At 33.4% G+C, this 20234-nt stretch overlaps 1 protein-coding gene across 3 annotated transcripts; it reads right to left on the reverse strand.

The window, feature by feature from the left end:
- Positions 1 to 4495: 4495 nt before the first annotated feature.
- Positions 4496 to 18479, reverse strand: LOC126978361 (modifier of mdg4-like). 3 transcript variants are annotated; one of them, XM_050827119.1, is made up of 9 exons: positions 18352 to 18475; positions 17489 to 17540; positions 17229 to 17405; positions 16992 to 17123; positions 16078 to 16244; positions 13646 to 13823; positions 12886 to 12955; positions 6607 to 6797; positions 4496 to 5458 (listed from the first exon to the last, which is right to left on the reverse strand). In XM_050827119.1, exons 3-9 carry the CDS (start codon positions 17394 to 17396, stop codon positions 5066 to 5068), a joined length of 1299 nt encoding a protein of 432 aa, XP_050683076.1. In that variant the 5' UTR covers positions 17397 to 17405; positions 17489 to 17540; positions 18352 to 18475; the 3' UTR covers positions 4496 to 5065. The 3 variants fall into 3 exon arrangements, with proteins under 3 accessions (XP_050683076.1, XP_050683075.1, XP_050683074.1); XM_050827118.1 differs by lacking the exons at positions 4496 to 5458; positions 6607 to 6797 and adding an exon at positions 8352 to 12569 and having other exon boundaries at positions 18434 to 18479; XM_050827117.1 differs by lacking the exons at positions 4496 to 5458; positions 6607 to 6797 and adding an exon at positions 8352 to 12569.
- Between the last annotated feature and the right edge of the window lie 1755 nt (positions 18480 to 20234).

Consider the following 20234-nt stretch of genomic DNA (forward strand, 5'->3'; position numbering starts at 1 on the left):
ATGAATAATAATTTCTGCACAAGAAATGCCATATATTTATAAACAAAAACATTAGTACTAATTGTTTCACAGTAGTTTGAGAAATCCTTTTGTTTTTTATTTATGGTTTTGAATACAATCATCAAAAATGAATAAAATGGTTTTACTTCTCCCTATATTTCTAATAATAATAATAGATTATAATTTCGTTTCTATTTTGAAAGGATAGCTATTCTTTGCGGCCTGGTTGTAACAATGTCTTAACATACGTACACATTGCAACAGTTTTGTAATACATATAAGACTTTATTAATAATTCAAGAACATATATGATTTAGCTGAGATAATATGTGATTACTAATACTTAACAATATCTAGGTGCACATGTATTAATAAGAGTATGTAAAATACATAACTAGATAAAACTCTGTTTTCACTCTTATAGCCAAGTCAATAGTTTAATAGTTACATATGAACTGCTGTAAAAGAACAAATTAGAAGCGCTTGTAAGAATAGTTTTTTTACATTACTTTTTAAAAGCAATTGCAAATGAAGGCTTTTACGAGTATTTTTACCTAAACTATACCAACTATAAAACATATCCATACATAAATGCATTATGCTCTATGCGTAAGTTATATATAATGATAGTTATAAGTAACAATGATTTATATGATACTCGTAATGATAGCGTTTATATGACTACCATCATACTAGAATACCGATATCTAAAATGATTGTCTGAATAATTGTATGTTCCGTATTTACTCAAAAAGGCCGGACCAATTTGTACAAGATTTGTTACTGTTAGATAGCATATGTGACTCGATGTAACTAAGGCTTAGCCAGAATCAAACTTATGTATGTGAAGTGCAAAAATGGTCAGAAATCAGCAGTAAAAAAATGGCTCGATCACTAAGAGTTGCGTAGAGACGTCGCTTCATTGTGTCTTCTACTGCATTTATCATGGGGAGTGTTCCGAGGAGCTGTTTCACCTGATTTCTGCCGCCGAATTCCACCTCCGCACGCCACAAATTTAAATATCATCCCCACCATCTGAATGTGTGGTGCTCCTCCAAAGTGCGGTTTCAAGGAACTTTCTTCCACGTACAACCAAGATGTGGAATGAGCTTCCTTGACGGTGTTTCCAGGACGACACGACATCCATTTCAGCCAGAAGACGTCCACTGCTGCACTCCTGGACCTCCATCTGTCCGTCGAGCTATATGCCCTGCCCACTGCCACTTCAGTTTCCCAACCACTTGGGCTTTTCACTATCGGTGACTTTGGTTCTACTACGGATATCCTCAATACTGATTCAATCTCGCAGGGAACTCGCCCTCTCCATTGCCCGCTGAGCGACAATGAGCTTCCTCATAAGGCACATAGTTAACACGTCTGCGTTCCGTATGTCATCACTGGTTAAAAACCTGCGTCTTCAGACACTGTAGTATTTTGGACGACAAGATTTTACGGAGCTTCCCGAACGCTGCCTATCCGAGTTGGACTCGACGAGTAACTTCTTTCCCGAAATTGCACCTGCCCAACTAGATTATTTGTCCAAGGTAGACGACACGACATGGGTACCTTCAAAAATATTCCCTGTGATTCCTCTGGTGTTGCAAGAGAACGTGGGCGGCGGTGATTACCTACATAACAATAATATTCTGTAAAAGACAACTATAATCTACATTTAATATTATATCATACTGAAAAAAAAGAATTTTGTCACGATTTTGAATCAAACTTTTAATGAAATAATGTTCACTGTGAGTTAAACGTAACAGAAGGAGCATTTGCCATCGCAGTTTTTTGAGATTTTACAAGAACTAGTCACGATTACATATATATATGTGCTATTTCTATACATTGCCGTATTTACTCCAGTTGTTTAAAATATTCTTGGTCAATGAGCAGCAATGTAAAACATTTATTCAGTTCAAATTTGATACGGACATTGACAGTTGACACAAGAAGTGTGCTTACATTGTCTTTAAGCACACTTTTGCCATTCCGCTATCAGACTGCGAATGATATGTCCTTATATGTGTATAGAAGATCATTGACTAGGTACATAAAAACTGCTATTTGTATAAATCGTCCGTGAAAGATTATCTAAGGGATGGAGCAATGCCGCTTCAAAATTCAAAGTTGTCTGTGTATTTATTTTAAAGAGAAAATGTAATTTTTTTTATTATATCGATCAATACTCCATCCCCCATTACTCACACTTCTGCAGCACAATTTTTTTCTGCAATATTAACTCAAAGAACGACTTTTTACTTATGGCGGCAGTCATATACCTACCTATGTCTAATAAGAATATACTCTGAAGAAAATATTACGGCATTTGAATATTTCATAAACCCCAAAGAAAAATATCAATGTTAGCTTTTGATTCCCCAAAATGGTCGCTTGTAGTGAAAATATATCGGACAGGACGGCTTTCTAATGCATAATATTATGGACAGTTCCAAGTTAGCAACAGCGTAGCGAGGTACGGGCTAAAATGCAGGACTGCTCACAAACAGTAAAATAATATTACATAGGTAGCCTATTAATAAAAAAAAACCAAGTTGAATCATTTAGCAGACGAATTTTATAAGATTGTATTATGAATGGTTGAATCTGGATTCGCATTTACCTTTGATATATTCTTGGTTTTTAGGGCTCCGTAGCCAAATGGCAAAAAAGAAACCTTATAGATTGGTCATGTCTGTCTGTCTGTCCGTGTGTATGTCACAGCCGCTTTTTTGCAAAACTATAAGCACTATACTGTTGAAACTTGGTAAAAAGATAAGATTTTTACACAAAAATAAAAAAGCAACATTTTGGGGTTTCACAAACTATAACCTGAAATTCTTAAAAATTTTTCACATACCTATGGATAGGTCTTCAAAAATGATATTTAGGTTTCTAATATTTTTTTTTTCTAAACTGAATAGTTTGCGAGACACTTCCAAAGTGGTAAAACGTGTGAAAAAAATTGGTCTGAACGAGATCTAGTTAGTAGTTTTTTTTAATAGGTCATAAATCGAAGACCTGCAAGAACTTTTACATTAAGTTTCATGCTGCTACGGAATCCTTCTTGGCCGAGTCCGACTCGCACTGGGCCGCTTTTTGTTACTAGACCTACCCACAACTAAATCCGAGCAACGCCCTTGCAAGTAATCTAGTCAGTTCACTAGCTTGCGGATCGACACTAGGAACGAATATCTATCTAGGATGATCATTCAGCGTTTGGTGAAACTTTTTTTTAGGGAAACTGCATAATTTTCAAAAATAGACAATAATTATTCCTTAATTATAAGCTCAATAATATGATGGATTATCATATTCATAATTATTATTTTAGAATATGCAGAGAGACATACCTACCTTATAGTGCGACAAGGTTGATTAAATTAAAGATTAGCTGAAGCCAAAATTACATTAAAAATATTTTGTTACTGAGCAAAAATCTTTAACAGTCACTTGGTCAAATTAGATATCATTAATTAAATTAATTTTTCAATTAATTACATAAAATGTGAACACTCTTGTCGCGTTTCTAACAAATATATTTTTGTAAACTAATTATTACATATCTTAGTCATAACGTCATTCCTCATAAAATAATTTCAATCTGAGTAACAAATTTTGTACACAATAAGTATTCATTGGAAACTTTCCAAAAATAAGTTACGAACTTTAAACATAATAATATATATTTTTTCCATTGAGGTACTTAACAATAGCCGGACGTCTTCATAGTAAAGCTGTTTAATACAAATTATGATTAAAAAACCGTACAAAAGTTCAATAAGTAATTATTTTTCTCATAAAAATGTAAATTGTTACAATTAAGATAAATTAATCTTTACGGTAAACTGTTAATAATTTTTTATCTTATGCATGACAACTATGAGGTATTTTTTATTAATACCTGCTTCAAAAAATATATACGTACATAAATATTAATAAATATATTCTTTCTACACATTTACTTCTACGTACATAGATACCATTCCATATTGTGACTTATAAATATAAATTTTATTGCACTTTTAATTTTTTTTCTAACACACATTTAGCGCAAATTCACGATATACCTTATAGTTTGGTGATTAAGACAATATAATACATTTTTTATTACCATTGGTCGGCCAGAGGTTGAAATTCGAAAAAACATCATTTAAATTTTAGGTCTAAACTTAATTTATTTGTCAAAGACTATTATTCCTCTATAAAGTATGTGTGTGTCCTTGAAGCAGTGGTGTGATATTTATTTTAATAAATTAAATATATTTATAAGCCATTTCATAACAAAAAAAATAGCTTTATGCACCTCTTCACCATATAAACTTAAAAGTGTAAGTTTCACTTTCATCCGTACGCGCATTTTTTTTAAAACAAAGCTCAAAATTTACGCTTTGCGTATTAATACATAGATTAAATATTATAATATATATATTGCTTTTTCTTAATAGCAACAACAAAATACACTTACTCACTACTGAGACAAATTGTTATCATAATAATGATTACAAAACCTTAGCTTAACAGAAACACCGTATCTCTTGAACGAAAAACAAAAATTATATGAAAAATATTTATACATTTGATATGCTTATGCCATATCTAAAAAATATTTAAAAAATAACTAATCATTCTATGAAAAAACCGAAAAACAAATTTATAATCAACATAAATATATATGGGTAACATGTCCAAATCTTAGATCATTCATGCGTCTAGAAAAACGGAGACAGCTGTGAAAACGTCGAGAAAAATTGAAGGTGACAGTTAACCTTTATTTTGAGCAATGCACGCACCCTAACACTAAGTGACATACAAATTGTGAGTTTAAGACGTAGCTTGTCACGCACACTAAAGCAATAAACCTGGCACGTTTGCATCGGTTGTCTAGCAGCAAGAGGCTCTATCTACAAATGTATAAATTATCTAAGGTCCAAATAAATTAAAAATAAATACAAATTTCGTAAACATTAATATATAGAACAATATTGAGCTTTAAAGAGTGTTATAGACCAGTTTCCCACTAGTCATACAAGTCATGGTACGGGTCTATGGTCACCGATTCCCTTCATCTAGCGTTCGGCGTGGCTTCTATCACCGCGCCTGGCCCGTCGTGGTACTCGTGGAAACACGGCACAATGCAAAGGTTAGTGCGGCATTCCGGACAGTGGTATTGAGTTTTTCGTCGAAGAATGCGTCCGGTGTCGTCCACTGTGTTCCAACAGAAGTTACAACTGAGCGGGGGTCCCGAGCGAACGGCGGGCGTATGTCTGGCTCTATGCACGTAAGCGTTACTCGCATTTTCAAATGAGGCTATCGTCGCGGTGATCGCAGGAATCGTCAGCCGCGGCTCCGATAGTGATATGGGCACCGGAACGGAAACTTGATTCGAACGTTCAAGTACAGCTACCGCTTGGATCACTAGAGGCCCAACAGGTTTTTTGGGCTTTTGCCACCGAATCTGCAAACACATTTACACGTACTTCATGCATAAATCAAATCAAATCAAAATCACTTTATTAGGGTAGGTCAAGGAAATGATACTTATTCATGTTTTTTTTTTTACTTTCACCAGCACTTCGGAAAAGGTTGAGCTTTATGAGAGGAAGAGGCAAGAAGCACTCTTTTAAATCGACAGTTTCAACGTTTTACAAATCATTTCAATTCCAATATATGCAAAGTGATGCAACAAAAATACTCAAACGTCAAGTAAGTAAAGAAAAGTAAATGTAGACAAGAGTTATTGAGTACAGTAAATGCAACGATCTACCAGGGATTATCATATTTAAAAAAAAAACCATTTGCCGTATCACTGCTATTCGATAACACTTCCCTTACAGCCTCGCCTAATATCGGAATTCTGGGTCTCAAAATCTCGAGCGACTGCCAATTCTGCGGCCATCTGGAGAGCAAAGCCAACTTGACTTCGAATAAACTGGGCGTCATAAATAGAGCACGGCAATACGTCAAGGCGGCCCACATTCTAGCGCTGTCAATGCGCAGGTCCGGCCGCATATAGAGTATTGCTGTCATCTCTGGTCTGGCGCACCCCAGTATTAGCTCGATCCATTTGACCGCGTGCAACGCAGATCAGCTCGAATTGTCGGGGACCCAGTGCTCTGTTAACGGCTGGATCACTTGGCGTTACGTAGAGACATCGCTTCATTGTGTGTCCTCTACCGCATTTATCACGGGGAGTGTTCCGAAGACCTGTTTCACGTAATTCCTGCCGCCGAATTCCACCTTCGCACTACAACACGCCACAAGTTAGGATAATATCATCCCCACCATCTGGTCCTCCACAGTGCGGTTTTCAAGGAGCTTTCTTCCACGTACTACGAAGCTGTGGAATGAACTTCTTTGTGCGGTGTTTCCGGATATACCTTCAAATAAAGCGCTTACATCTTCCTCAAAGGCTGGCAACGCTCCTGTGATTCCTCTGGTGTTGCAAGAGAAAGTGGGCGGCGGTGATCCCTTAACCTAACTAACACTAACCAGGTGACCCGTACGCTCGTTTGTCCTCCTTTTCCATAGAAAATATATTAGTATAAAAATATATATGTAGACAGATATATCATTAATATATTTATTTGTGACCTAGAAACTAACCTTTGGGATAGTGTACTGGGGGCATGACTCATGTTTTTGCAAAGTCGGATTAGTAGTTATTGCTCTGAACGTTGATTGCGTTGGCTCTGAGTGCTGTTTCCTAACTTCCCGTTCGTCAGGTTGCACGCGGTTCTGCCGCTTGAAGTATTTCGATCGCCGTATCCGAAGAAGCTCTGATTTAGGATCAACCTCTGTGGATAATTACAAGAATGTATTATTTATTGTCGTTGATACCGTAATAAGTCTGGTCTACTAGTGGGAGGCTCCTTTGCACAGGAAGCCGGCAAGATAATGGGTACCACAACGGCGACTATTTCTGTCGTGCAGCAGTAATATGTAAACATAACTGTGTTTCGGTATGAAGGGCGTCGTAGCTAGTGAAATTACTGGGCAAATGAGACTTAACATCTTATGTCTCAAGGTGAAGATCGCAATTATTGTACTGCCGCTCAGAACTTTTGGGGTTTTCAAGAATCCAGAGCGACGCTGCATTGTAATGGGTAGGGCGTATCAATTACCATAAGCTCAACGTAGTGCTTGTCTCGTTCCTTATTTTCTTTAAAAAAAAAAAAGGTTCTGGTCCCAATTATCACATGAGTTGGTGTGAGTAGGAAGCAGGTGTAACACAATGTTGGAGATAAGAATATTGAACGATACGAAGAGTCACCGACTAACGGTATGCAGGAACCTAGCTTCCAAGTGATGTATAATTGTGAACATCTTATTAAAGACTACCTCTTACTTGTTGCCTTTTAAAAAACAATAATAATTCACTGTCTCAATTCTTGTTGAACCTGCATACATGAACTCATTTGATTATAGCCACCGTCGGTAAGTATAAATTTATTATAACTAAGATTTTTATATACGCTAAAATATACAAAACCTTACTATAAAAGCAAAGCTGCAATAACAATGAATTAGTTTAGTTTATCAATTGGAGGATGTTCGAAAAGAAACATTGTTAGTAAATGCCCTCGGTGAAACTGAAAGTTCTTAGAAAATTAAAAACTTATTAAACTAGCAAGTTGTTAGTTTCATAATATTTTTAAATTCCGAAACAGTGTCATCGCTGCATCCGATGGAACCACTGATAAAAGCAGTTTGTCCAATCGTCCCTAGCTGTCATTCTCTTCTGCCTCAGCGTCTATATAGTTTTTCTTTTATTTGCGATGCGAGGTCGGGGCTATACGGCGAAAGACCCAGTAATTCTACGTCTAACGTCGCCAAACATTCAATCGTTAGTCCCACGTTGTACGACAAGGCGTTGTCTCGGTGAAGAAGGATCCTAATGCGGTCGTTAGAGTACCACTCTGCAGTAACTGTTTATCGATCCTCTAAGACACTTGTCATATCGACCTGTCCTTCCGAACGAGGGCCACCTATTTTTGCACGCTTCGGCCTCTACTTTAGATGGCAACTCCTTGGAAGGGAAAACTGGACTGTCTTTTGCTTTAGGGACCATAACAATAACTATAGCTTTCGTAAGTACGCCGAACACAGAATTTGAGTCAATTCCGTTAAATCTTTTACCGTTTCACGCCACCAATCAGCATGACAGTGTTTTTGGGCTTCGGTTATATTATGAGTACACCGAACCAGGAACGCAGCGGAAAGCAATCTTTAATCTACGGTGTTAACTGTGAACGTAATAAGGATCTTTCTAGCATTGTAAATTCTTGAATTAAAAGCATAGGTAATATATACATATCAGAATGGGAAAAATTAAAATAAGTTTATACAAAATAACCACATGATTTATTGCCTATTTTGGTATTAATAGTGCTACGCACGAATATATAGTACAGCATGATAAATATATCCACTTAGAACGTGAAACCAATAAAACTATTCACCGTACAAATCACAAAGGTGTTATTTTTAAACGTCACAAAATAAAATGCAAAAATATGTACATATATAATAATTGACATTTTGTTTAAAAAAAAAATCACAAATGTACTGAATCATAATACTGAAGTTATAAAAGCAAGTGGTAACATATTTTACACGAATATTTATAATACTACTATTTGATAAAAACACTGATTACCAAATTGAAAGGCCAAATTACTTTCACCAACTTAACTATCCTAATTCAACCTTAAACCCGTAGCAATACATCGCTTGAATTTGTATCATAATAATCTCACAGACAGTATAAACAAGTAAATATAAGATACTTATATATTTTCAATATATATATACAGTCGTTCTTCAATTACTAAACCCAGCGCTACTCTAAATAGGAAATGAAAAGGGTATGAAATACTTTTGGCTAAACACTTACACAAACTCGCTAATTTGTACTTAGAATTCAAGTATTCTTTCGAATTAACCATAAAACTCCGAGATAATATCACAGAAATAACTTGTAGTCAATACACCTTATAATATACGATCTACAAAGCTACCTGGTAAAAAATTTCCATCATTTTCTTACATGAGAGAATATTAGTATTCTTAGTACAAATGACAATCGATAAAAACAAATATGTCTGGATATATTAAGAGAGCCTTTCTTGTAACAAATGTTATAATAACCAAGCATCTTCGATCTATTTTACCTATACAAGTACTTGTCAGTAATACCAGAAAATATAATTAATATTTTAAATGGCAACAACGATAGATCTGCCTGTATAACACCCATTAATACTCATTATTCATGTAAATATATACATATTACATATATTTAATGAAATATCTCGAAATTGATTCGATTTATGCTTATTACTTCACTCTTATGAAGTGCATAAGAATTATGTTATAAGTTCTCATTGGGCGGGTTTTTATATAATTTTGTTTTTAATAATTATATGATTGACCATGCAATGATTATGAACTTATTATCAATTAAATGCAGAATTTCCGGAAATATAATTTCTTATTTTCCTCATTAAGTTTTTATCATAACATTCTAAGTAATAATCCTAACAAATACTTATCCGGTACTAAAATCACATACATAATCTAAAATAATGATTGCCAGACTTGTTCATGCAATTCTACCACTATCTTATTATAAGTACATTCCATTCTTCACCTATAAATACTCCAGTCTAGCGAAATGCATTCACGAGATTTCAATAAAAATAATGTATAAATCAGTCAAAAATAATGGAGATCTTTAATTATTATTATTATAAATGATTCAAAAATAATTTCATTAGCAAAACATCAATTATAACATGTTATAATTATAGATAATTCACTTAAAGCTGAACAGCTGCAGATATGGCATGCAGAATACTGGGAGATCTGGGAAGACCACAAAGTAAATAATAAAATTGTTATACTTAGATTGAACCGTAAAAAATGGATGGAACAGAATATTCTTAAATCAGAGTTATCATTGTCTATAACTTCACAGCATATTTGCTGGTTAGTTGCAAATCACTCTAAAATTCCACTCTGCTGCTCACAATTAGATTCATGGCTATGAAATAGTACAGCAGAAACGAGAGGCCTTGACTAAAAAATTATTCAATTCCATCAAAAGGCATCTTGCTGCAAATGTTTGCTTGTATCGAATTTTGCCATTAAGCGGCCTTAAAACTAGTTTATCGTTCAGAATCTAAATAATACACTCATACTAACCTACGACCTTAACTTACTATAGAATACTTATAAATGTCAGTTGATTAGATAAATAAAAATGTCAATTTATCAATAAATTATTATAGGCTTGCAATCCCACTGTATTGCACGGAGATGAATGAGATATTGTGATGAATTTAACTACATTAGTATTTTATAAATGTAAATAAACAATACACCAAGTAAATTTAATGCAATACACGGTACAATAATGTCTGTATGTAATTTTTATCAGGCGGAGGCCATTATGAATTATTAGAAACAGTAATAATAATTATGAATTATTAAATAATATGTTTGATCATTATAGTTTTTGCTTATCAAATTTATAGAAATTACAATTTGCGCTTACACAGTGATGTTCAATAGTGTAATCGTTATGGGTCAATCACACTATATAAATTGTACAACATATTATACAGATCTTCAATAACTTAACAAACTACAGGTTCACCACTCATTTTCATTCAAATCCTTGTCACAGTAAGTTATTATTATTCATTTGCAGTTCAATTTAAGTACATGTTGTTAAGTATAAGTGATATGTTCGCCAGTAATTACATATGTCATATTTTTGTGCATAATGGATGACAAAATTGATACCTACTGCATTAAAAAAAAATCATCACATCTCTATTTTAGATTTAATTGAGATTTTACTGAGAAAGTGTTTTCTTATAACAGAGTCTGTTAACACACATATTACAGAATAACAATTATTTTCACTGGTATGTTACTGCAATGAATAATTGTATTAGATAATCATTCATTTCATTCTACATTCTTGATTAAAATTTAACAATTAAATACTTAGACAGAGGTAGATTCTGTACAAACATATCCTGTATTTATGTGATAGAGCTGTACTAAATAAAATCCTTGCCATGGACCTTATATAGCCATGTGCTCTAATAATCTTAGATTTTTAACTATAATAAATTCGCTATCACATTTCACTTAAACTAAAACTAAGATTTTACAGTTAAGTTACCTTTACTATTTAAATCCTAATATTCTACTGAGATCTAAATATAATATTTCGTTTATGGCAATTGGTAACCGAACGGGATGTTCACACTATTTTACAGCCGCAGTGGATTTAAATTACAATGATGAAGTAGCTATTACAAAATCATATACTATAGTATATGTATACATAGTCACGACAAGGTATAAAAACTATACAAAAATTTAAGTCTTAAAGTACATACAGTATCTTATATTACATACGTAACATTCTGTAATTTCCACTTATATTTTATATCAAAATAATTAACTCTTTGTCTTAATTTTCTTGTCTTGTATGTCTAAATACAATAAGCCGTGCCTTGTTACAACAAAAAATGCATATATAAACACAGAAATTGTGATGTAGCTGATACATTTTTACATATACATACAGCTTTAGTTATTTCATAAGTGTACACCATCTGTTTAAACATTGATTTTAAGAATTAATCTTTATAATCCCTTTCAAATTAAATTTCTATAAGCTTCTAGGTAACTTCCAATACGGAGGACTTTGATGTTACAGCAATTAAGGATATAATTACTTCTGAGGTCATGATAAAATAAATCCACTGGTTTACTATCAAAATGATTAAAAAATCAAGATAATATGAACTATTTCTAAACAGTAATGTATAAGATATCCCATTGGTCACAATGTGAATGTGAGTGGCTATGAGGGATATAAAATTATCCGGTTGTGCCAGGAGACAGTGAATAAGACTCTGGACTCACCACCCACCAAGTGATGTTCTATTGCATCTGATAGTTTACATTTAATCCGGGATTGTTTACTTGTACTTGAAAGTCAAGCGGCCGAGGATCAATAAATCCTACAGGGACTGGATGCGGCGGGCATATCAACGCCATTTGTTGGTCATGCTGTGGTATTTCATCTTTCATCTCAAGAGGAGGTGATGAATGTTCCCGTTTTATTCTACTCTTGATACTGGGTCTATTGTTTGGATAGCCCTTCTTCTTATATTCCAACCACAATGTTCTGTTGTTGACACCAAATAGTTTAGCTGCCTTACAAAATCCTATGCCACCAGTACGGACTGCTTCCAAAGCTTTTTGAAAGTTTTCTGCAGCTTGAGGGTTGGTAGTTCTTCTACGCCTGGGCTGCCCTTGAACTACCATTAAGTGTGAGTTTTGGGATTCTGCAGCACAACTGGGCCCAGGCGACGGGCCTGTAACTCCTAAGTTCTGTCCGTAGTTATTTATTTCATGGTCCGTATGAGAGTTCATCATGTTATTGATGTACATTCCTGGATCGGGCTGTAGGCCACTGACCCCTATACATGCTGCATTCGGATATCGCGGGTAAGTGTGCTCCAACATACTCCACTGTCCTCCTGGGAAGAGAGATGAATGATGTCGTATAATACAATTTAAAAAAGAACAATTCCTTAAACATAAAATTCATTTATCTCCCTTCCCTGGAATGGAATATACCTCCCGACATTTAGCTTGACTATTAAAATGTTGTATACACATTAACAACGAGTTTACAACAAACATGCTTACATGTATATTATTTGGATGATAGCAAACAATGATATTAATAATGAAGTGTTAAGATAATTTAAACCAGGGTAGTGAGGTATTTTTAGTTTATATTGAAAAAGCAATGAACTATGAAAATCAATGTTTATAATATATTACACATACCTTGTACTAGTCCAACCGGGTTTGTGTCCATGGACATAGGTTCCATATTTAAATTGTGCGTTTCTCCAGGCTAAAAAAACAATGAAAATTGATTTCTTTGTTCATTTATTTAAAATAAATAGCATGCTTTCATTTCTAATAATAACTTTTAAGAGTTTAAGATTTAAAACTAAAACACTTTTTTTGAATCTCCATATTATACACACCACACACACACACACACATACACACACAAACAAACAAAACTATAGCAAAGAGTAGGGATAGATACTTATGACTATAGTGTGATATATTCTGAATATGTAATATAAATATGTTAGATATAGTAAGAATAAATAGTATGATAGATTTTAAAACATAATTATATGAAACTAAGTATATGTATAATTACAACATTTGAAAGTTTATTGTAAATTTTCTTGATGATTTATATCTGGTGGACGTGGACTCTAAGAGTTCCCTAATAACACCTCAGGGAGGGGGGCGGCTGAAAACCAGCGCTGCTTGGAGTAATTTACGCCGAGCAGCAGAAGCTGAGCCGCTACCTTTTGTTTTCATTTTAATTTGTAATCTGTAGCATGTAAGTTATTCTGTAATTTTTTTCTTTGAAAACAATAAATGTGATTTTATTTTATTTTATTTATTTAGTATAATTAGAAGTATTATATAAATAAAATATTTGCCAAGATACCAAAGCTTTGATGTAGTTAAGAGTTTGTGAGTCACCGTGGGCTCGCTTCTCTATAATTATGATAGGTACCTGTGGTATAACATCCAGTCTTTCTTCATATTCCCTCCTTCTTTGCTGTGGAAGGGTGCTTAGCATTATTGTATCAGCACGAACAACCTCACTAGAGTTCTGTCCAAAATCTTCATTTTTACTTTCATTGTGCACTAAAGTTCCTAGGTTTGTTGAGCCTGATGAACTCTTTCTGCGTCTGTTAAAAGCAAGAACATTACAATTAGTAAAATTATATAATAACAACATAAATTAGACCTATACTTAGGGGTTGTCTCACAATGTACAAGTAGCAAATCGCTGTAATACACAGAAATGACAATTTATAATACATTAAAAATTTAACACTCCAGAACTGTTACTATTATTTTACGTAAAAAAAAAATATCTCTCAGAAAAATCAATTTTCATCCATAATTTCAACGACTGTCTTACGAATTTTCGATCAGGTCACGTGTCCTGACGCGAGTTTAACATTTTATACCCATTCCAAGAAAAGTGCTCAACACTGCTAAAGAAGTTTTAGACGAAGTCACGTTCAAGAAAACTTCACTACTTCAGAAAAAACTTCATATACGAAATAAAATAACACAAGACTAATGGATTTTAATGCAAATTTATATTTGATATTTTAAAATTTTCTATTTGTATTTCTACATAGCAGTTCAACCACTATTTTTACAATAAAATAAATCATCACATATTTATTTTGCACTTTCGTGTATTGTCATGAGCCTTTCAAAATATTGTCCACAAGTCATAACATAATCATACCATATACCAAATGTTATAGTAGAGGAGCCCAAGTGAAGATTTTGGGATTTATTCAAGCGTCACAATAACATACAAGGGGCAAACTTGCACCTTGAGAAGAACTGAACCATACCCTGTATACAGGGTTAAATGTCGAAATGTGACACAAAAAGTGAAAAGTGAAAGTTTCAAACCAGAGATTTCGAACAGTAAAGTTAAGGCAATAAATCTAATTAATTGTCCTCTAAATAATTGTCAGATTATGGTTCAGGATGACAAGGACATAATTATTAAATGAAAAAATTTAAATAATCTGACAGGCTTGACTATTTCATGGTCACAATTTTATTGCATTTTCAAAAGTCGTTCATAACTTTTGGTCATGGTCAAATCATAAGTGTTTGAATAGGAGCTACAATAGGGTTCACTTAATATCTCCTATCAATGACGCCCTGTAAAAGTTTTTTTTCCTATTTTCTACCCCTTCATGCGAACCGGCAGATCAATACTTTTCCTTTATAAGAAACATGTAGGGCACATACACTATTCCTGTATGTAGGGTTAAATGTCGAAATGTGACACAAGGAAATGGGAAAGTTTCAAACCGTCAAGTTAAGGCAATTCCTCTAAATAATTGTCAGATTATGGGTCAGGATGGCAAGGACATTAATATGAAATGTCTATATAAGGTTGTAGTGTAGTATTTGACTTTTATTGACTTGGGTTCACTTAATATCTTCTCTCAATGACATGCTGTAAAAGTTTTTTTTCCTATTTTGTACCCCTTCATGCAAACCGGCAGATTAACAATTTTCCTTTATAAGAAACATGTGGGGCGCATACACTATTAATATCTGAAGTGCTTGCGTATTACTTTGTGATTGTTTTTTTTTTTTTTTTTGCATTTTTGAAAACTTGTACACACTCCCCCACTAGTTGGAGGGTTGCATAGAGATACATCATATAAATGTTTTTTTCTTTTTATCCATATTTAGTCTCTTGGGCTCCCCAACCATTATATAAATTGACATTATATTGTTAAATATGCATTTACTCTGCCTCTCTCTGTCTCTCACTACCCGGCAGATAACTATGTTATTTGCTACTAGATCCATCCTATAATTTGAATGGCACTTATCTGGTAGATAACACTATTTATACATTGTGGAACGAAAATTATTTATTTGATAGATGCGTAACTAGATGCCTACTTGTAACTTTACTTGTATATTGTGAAACTTATATAAAGAAACTAGCTGACCCAGCAAATGTTGTATTGCCGATATTAAAATCGCGATACAAAAGTAACTGTTGATCGTAGATGGGTGAAAATTTGAAGTTGTATGTATTTTTTAATGCAAACTCGTAATCAAACAAATTTAAAAAAAAATATTTTCGTGTGGACCACCCTTAACATTTAGGGGGATGAAAAATAGATGTTGTCCGATTCTCAGACCTACCCAATATGCACTCAAAATTTAATGAGAATCACAAATAGAACTAGAAGATATAATATAATTTTTTTAAAGATCAATGTAATAACCAGCCCTCCATGGAAAAGCCCAATACATCACAGTTCAAAAGATGAACTCCGGACACATCCTGTGAAATATGCAGTGAGATCTTACCACCAACATAGACAGCGACCCAATTATGTATGTGTAACTTAATTTAATATTTTTTTGCAATTAACTGAATACCTTCTTTTTCTGCATGGAGATGATGATGGAGAAGCTGAGGGTCTAACAGACTCCATCGATTCACCAGGAGACTGAAATTCGGAGGATGTGTTCTGCCGAGTGAGTGAGGTTGAATCAGGCATTTCTGTTAGACCTTTGATTTTTAATAACTTTGCTGTATCTAAAACCTAAGAAAAACATAAAATTGATTAATTCTAAATCACAAATATAGAAAAATGTTTAAAGATAAATTTATTATGTCAACAACACTAGAAAAATACCTACCTACCCAAATTAATATATCTAAAATTACATCATCATCATAGATGCAAGACATCCACTCGCTGAATGACTAAATATCTTTTGCTTGTAATGTCGGAGTAAAATAACACCACCCTACCCCATTGGTGTTGTAAGAGGCGACTCAGGGATATAGAACATAGGATGGCCAGCAACATTTTTTTGGTAATGTGACATGCTAATCAGACATGTTGACATAAATTAGTGAAATACAACATTTATAATATCATTACATAAATTACTTCTCAATAAGTTTAAATTTTAAAAAAACTAGACCCAAACTTTTGTTGTTAATTTGTTTGGGGCTTAGTATACCTGCCGCAGTATTCTCTGATTTATATCCAACCATTAGATTTTTAGAAGGCAAATTTTAAATTAATGGGACATATAAACAAATGAGCGATAATAATAGACAAATGCCAACAAAACATGTGAATGTACAGCAATTTGCTGTTTGCCAAATATCACTGCATACCCAGTCTCAGCTACATTTCTTTAATTGCAAATAATAATAAACTCTATTTCACTAAACAGTGGTTCACAACACCTAAATATATATGTACTATGTCTTAAAAATTAGCTTATCTTAAATAAAACTCTAGTTGAAACAATTAATGGAAGAATAATTGTCTTACTTGTGGTAATTGTTCCTCTGTGACGTTCACTTCACCATAATACATAAAATCAACCATTGTACGTAGATCAGCAAATGTGACATCTTTTAAGATTACAATTGGATGGCGTGAAGGGTTATCAACAAATAGAGCCTGAAAAAATTAATCAGACACATAGTTGTTATTTAAGTTAAACTTCATAAATTGTTTAACACTAGTAATTACAAAATAAAATAAATATAAATTTTAAGAAAGTACCTGAAAGTATGTACTACATGCCGACAGAACAACTTTGTGTGCCTGCAAATGTTGTCCTTCTGCTGCCAGTGTGACGTCAACCAGAGTTTTTGTGTTCAGAAGAGTTGTAAACATTGATATAAAATTGGGTTGGTGATTATTCCACCGTAAACTATACTGCTGTGACATAATGACAGCCTGTAAAACAATATCAATGTTACTAATTATACTAAAAAAATATATAGTAGTAACAGTTAATAAGAATTCTACATTTTACATACCTGTGTGGGGATTGCTGGATTTTACAATTCATAAGAGGAAATCCCCTTCCACCTAAATCAGAAATATGAATTGAGATTTTGTTGTTATGAATTACCATATTCTAATAATTCTTATGTTAAAAATAGATTTGGTCACATATACAAGTGTTAGTATTACTTTTCACAGATAAATTGTAAGTTTTTCTTAGGCTCTTAGCTTCAAACAAAGCTGAAACCTAAAATGTGCAAAAAATGCTTCCAATATTAATAGAATAATTTTACTTCATAATTACTAATAATGAAAAAGTGGCATGAACAAGTGACCAATTGTTTATCAGTTTAAGGGAAAAACACAAAGAGCATAATATAATACTTCTCTAGCTGTTTCAAGTCTTAATTATCATATTATTACAATCATTGTATATTAAGATACTGAAATCTTTTGTTAATGTTGAATTTTTATCTGTGTAATTTGTATTAGAATCTTATTTTTTAAAGATCTGGTGGATAAACGAAGTAATTATTATAAAAGACTTTTATTAACTGCCTTCGGTATGAATATAACAAAATATCAAATAGTAATTAATTCAATCTTAGTTGACTATTTAACTACTTGGTGGTGCGACGCTTTAAAAAAAACTGTGAGTAATCAAATTGTTATGATATCGAATCGCTATAATTAACAATAAGTAAATATAACATTAAAGATTGGAAGTTTTCGCTGTCAATAAATTATTATTTGAACGCATTTTGAACCTTCCATATTACAAAAGCACACGCAAAAAAAAACATCTAGCACTGATGAGGCCACCCCGGGCAAATGGCATCAATCAATAACAAGAATATGATATTATTCATCGCGAATGGTGTTATTGTTAACTTACCAATTATAGTTTAACGAAAACTGGTAAAAGACGCAATAAAGAGCAATTTAACAACAAATATAAATCAACAGCAATCACGTACCTATTCACTTTAAACCCACGCTAACAATATCTAATAACTACCTATAATAAAAGACAATTCATAATAGTAATATAGTAGGTACCTACCGAAGTAGTACCAATATTTAGTACCGACGCCGACTGGTGTTGCTATTAAAAAAATATATTTAAATTATTTAAATATTAATTTGTTAAGTATATAACATGTCTAAACCTAATGAAATACAAGCAATTCAAACCATAAAAACAATACACAGGACTGTATGATTTGTGAAAGTTTTTTAAGTGTTTAAGAGTATTGTTATTGGTACCCAAAAGTAAAAGTTACCTCTTTTAAATTAAATGGCATAAATAAACAGGATGCCCCAACACATACATATTGAAAAATAATACATCAAACAACGAAATGTGATAAAGGATTTCCGTTAGAATAAGAAGTTTATACCTTATTAGAGGTTAAGGTATGAAATTGCCGATCTGTACTAAAAATAGAAATTCGTTTTTTTAATTTAACATATTATTGCCATTGCGATAGAACTGTGGTGATCTAGATTCGACAAACTGTGTGGAAGCATTTTGTACTGCCTCCTGAGAAAAAGCTTTTTATCACGTAGAAAATTGTTCAAACCACAAACAAAATAGTAGTCCATTGAAACAAGATCTGGCAAATACGGATGGTTTGTAATGGCATTTGCTGTAGAGTTTAAAACGGTTTCTCGTGCTGTTTGAGGTCTCGCGTCATCACGCAGCAATAATGGTGAAGATCGATTCATGAGGCGGGGCTGTTTCACTACTAGTTTTGCTATCATTGTTCGGAGTTCAGCACAGTAGACTTCCACCGTTATTGCTTGACCAGATTGACGTTATTGATTGACCAGATCGGAGAAAGCTTTAATGAATAAGATAATGCTGACATGACCAAACATTTACCATTACCTTTTTTTGGTAAGCTTTGCTTTGGGACACTGTTGCGGCGTTTGACCCAGAGTCAGCCATTGTATTTTTAGCTTACGTAAGCGCACAGAATCCATTTTTCATTACATGTTACAATTTCCAATATCCAATATTCCTTTATTTCTGTATAAATTCAACAAGGCAAGATAAGTTCAACACGCGTTTCTTTCTGCAGATCAGTCAAATCATGAGGCAACTATATTTCATATTTTTTATTTGACGCAAATAAGTCAATATTGTAGGTAAGGTAACGTTAAACCATGCCGCTAATTCCTGGGTAGATTGGCTCGGATCGGCTTCCACAATCTCTTTCAATTTATTGTTTCTTCATGTATTCACCTGTGTAAGTGATCTTCGACGGTTGGCTCTTCAAATTAAAGTTTCCATCACGAAAGCGTTTAAACCAAAATTGCACGGTGCGTTAATTAGCAGTTCCCTCTCCAAACACAACATTGATATTGCAAGGTGTTTCAGCCGCGTTAGTTCTGCGTCGGAACTCGTATTCGAAAATCACTCGAATATTCGAACTATCGAGTCGATGATCGAATGTTGCACATTTTAAAAAAAGAAGTATATAGGTACCATGTGAAAAAGTTTCACTCAAGAATCTCAAACCATGAAGGTTCTATGCCAATTCGAAGTAACTATTATAATGAAACGGCAATTTCATACTTTAACCCCTATTATTAAATTAACGACATAACTTTAGTTGAATGACTGCGTTTTTAAAAACCGTAGGACCAAAAGACAAATTTGTTCAGAATAGTATAATATTGAATTTATTTTATGATTTTTTTTTATTTATGACAGTTAGGGACGAGACGAGCAGGACAATCAACTAATGGTAATTGACACCCATATTTATATAT

The sequence above is a fragment of the Leptidea sinapis genome, chromosome Z, assembly GCF_905404315.1.
Source record: "Leptidea sinapis chromosome Z, ilLepSina1.1, whole genome shotgun sequence".
Lineage (NCBI taxonomy): Eukaryota > Metazoa > Arthropoda > Insecta > Lepidoptera > Pieridae > Leptidea > Leptidea sinapis.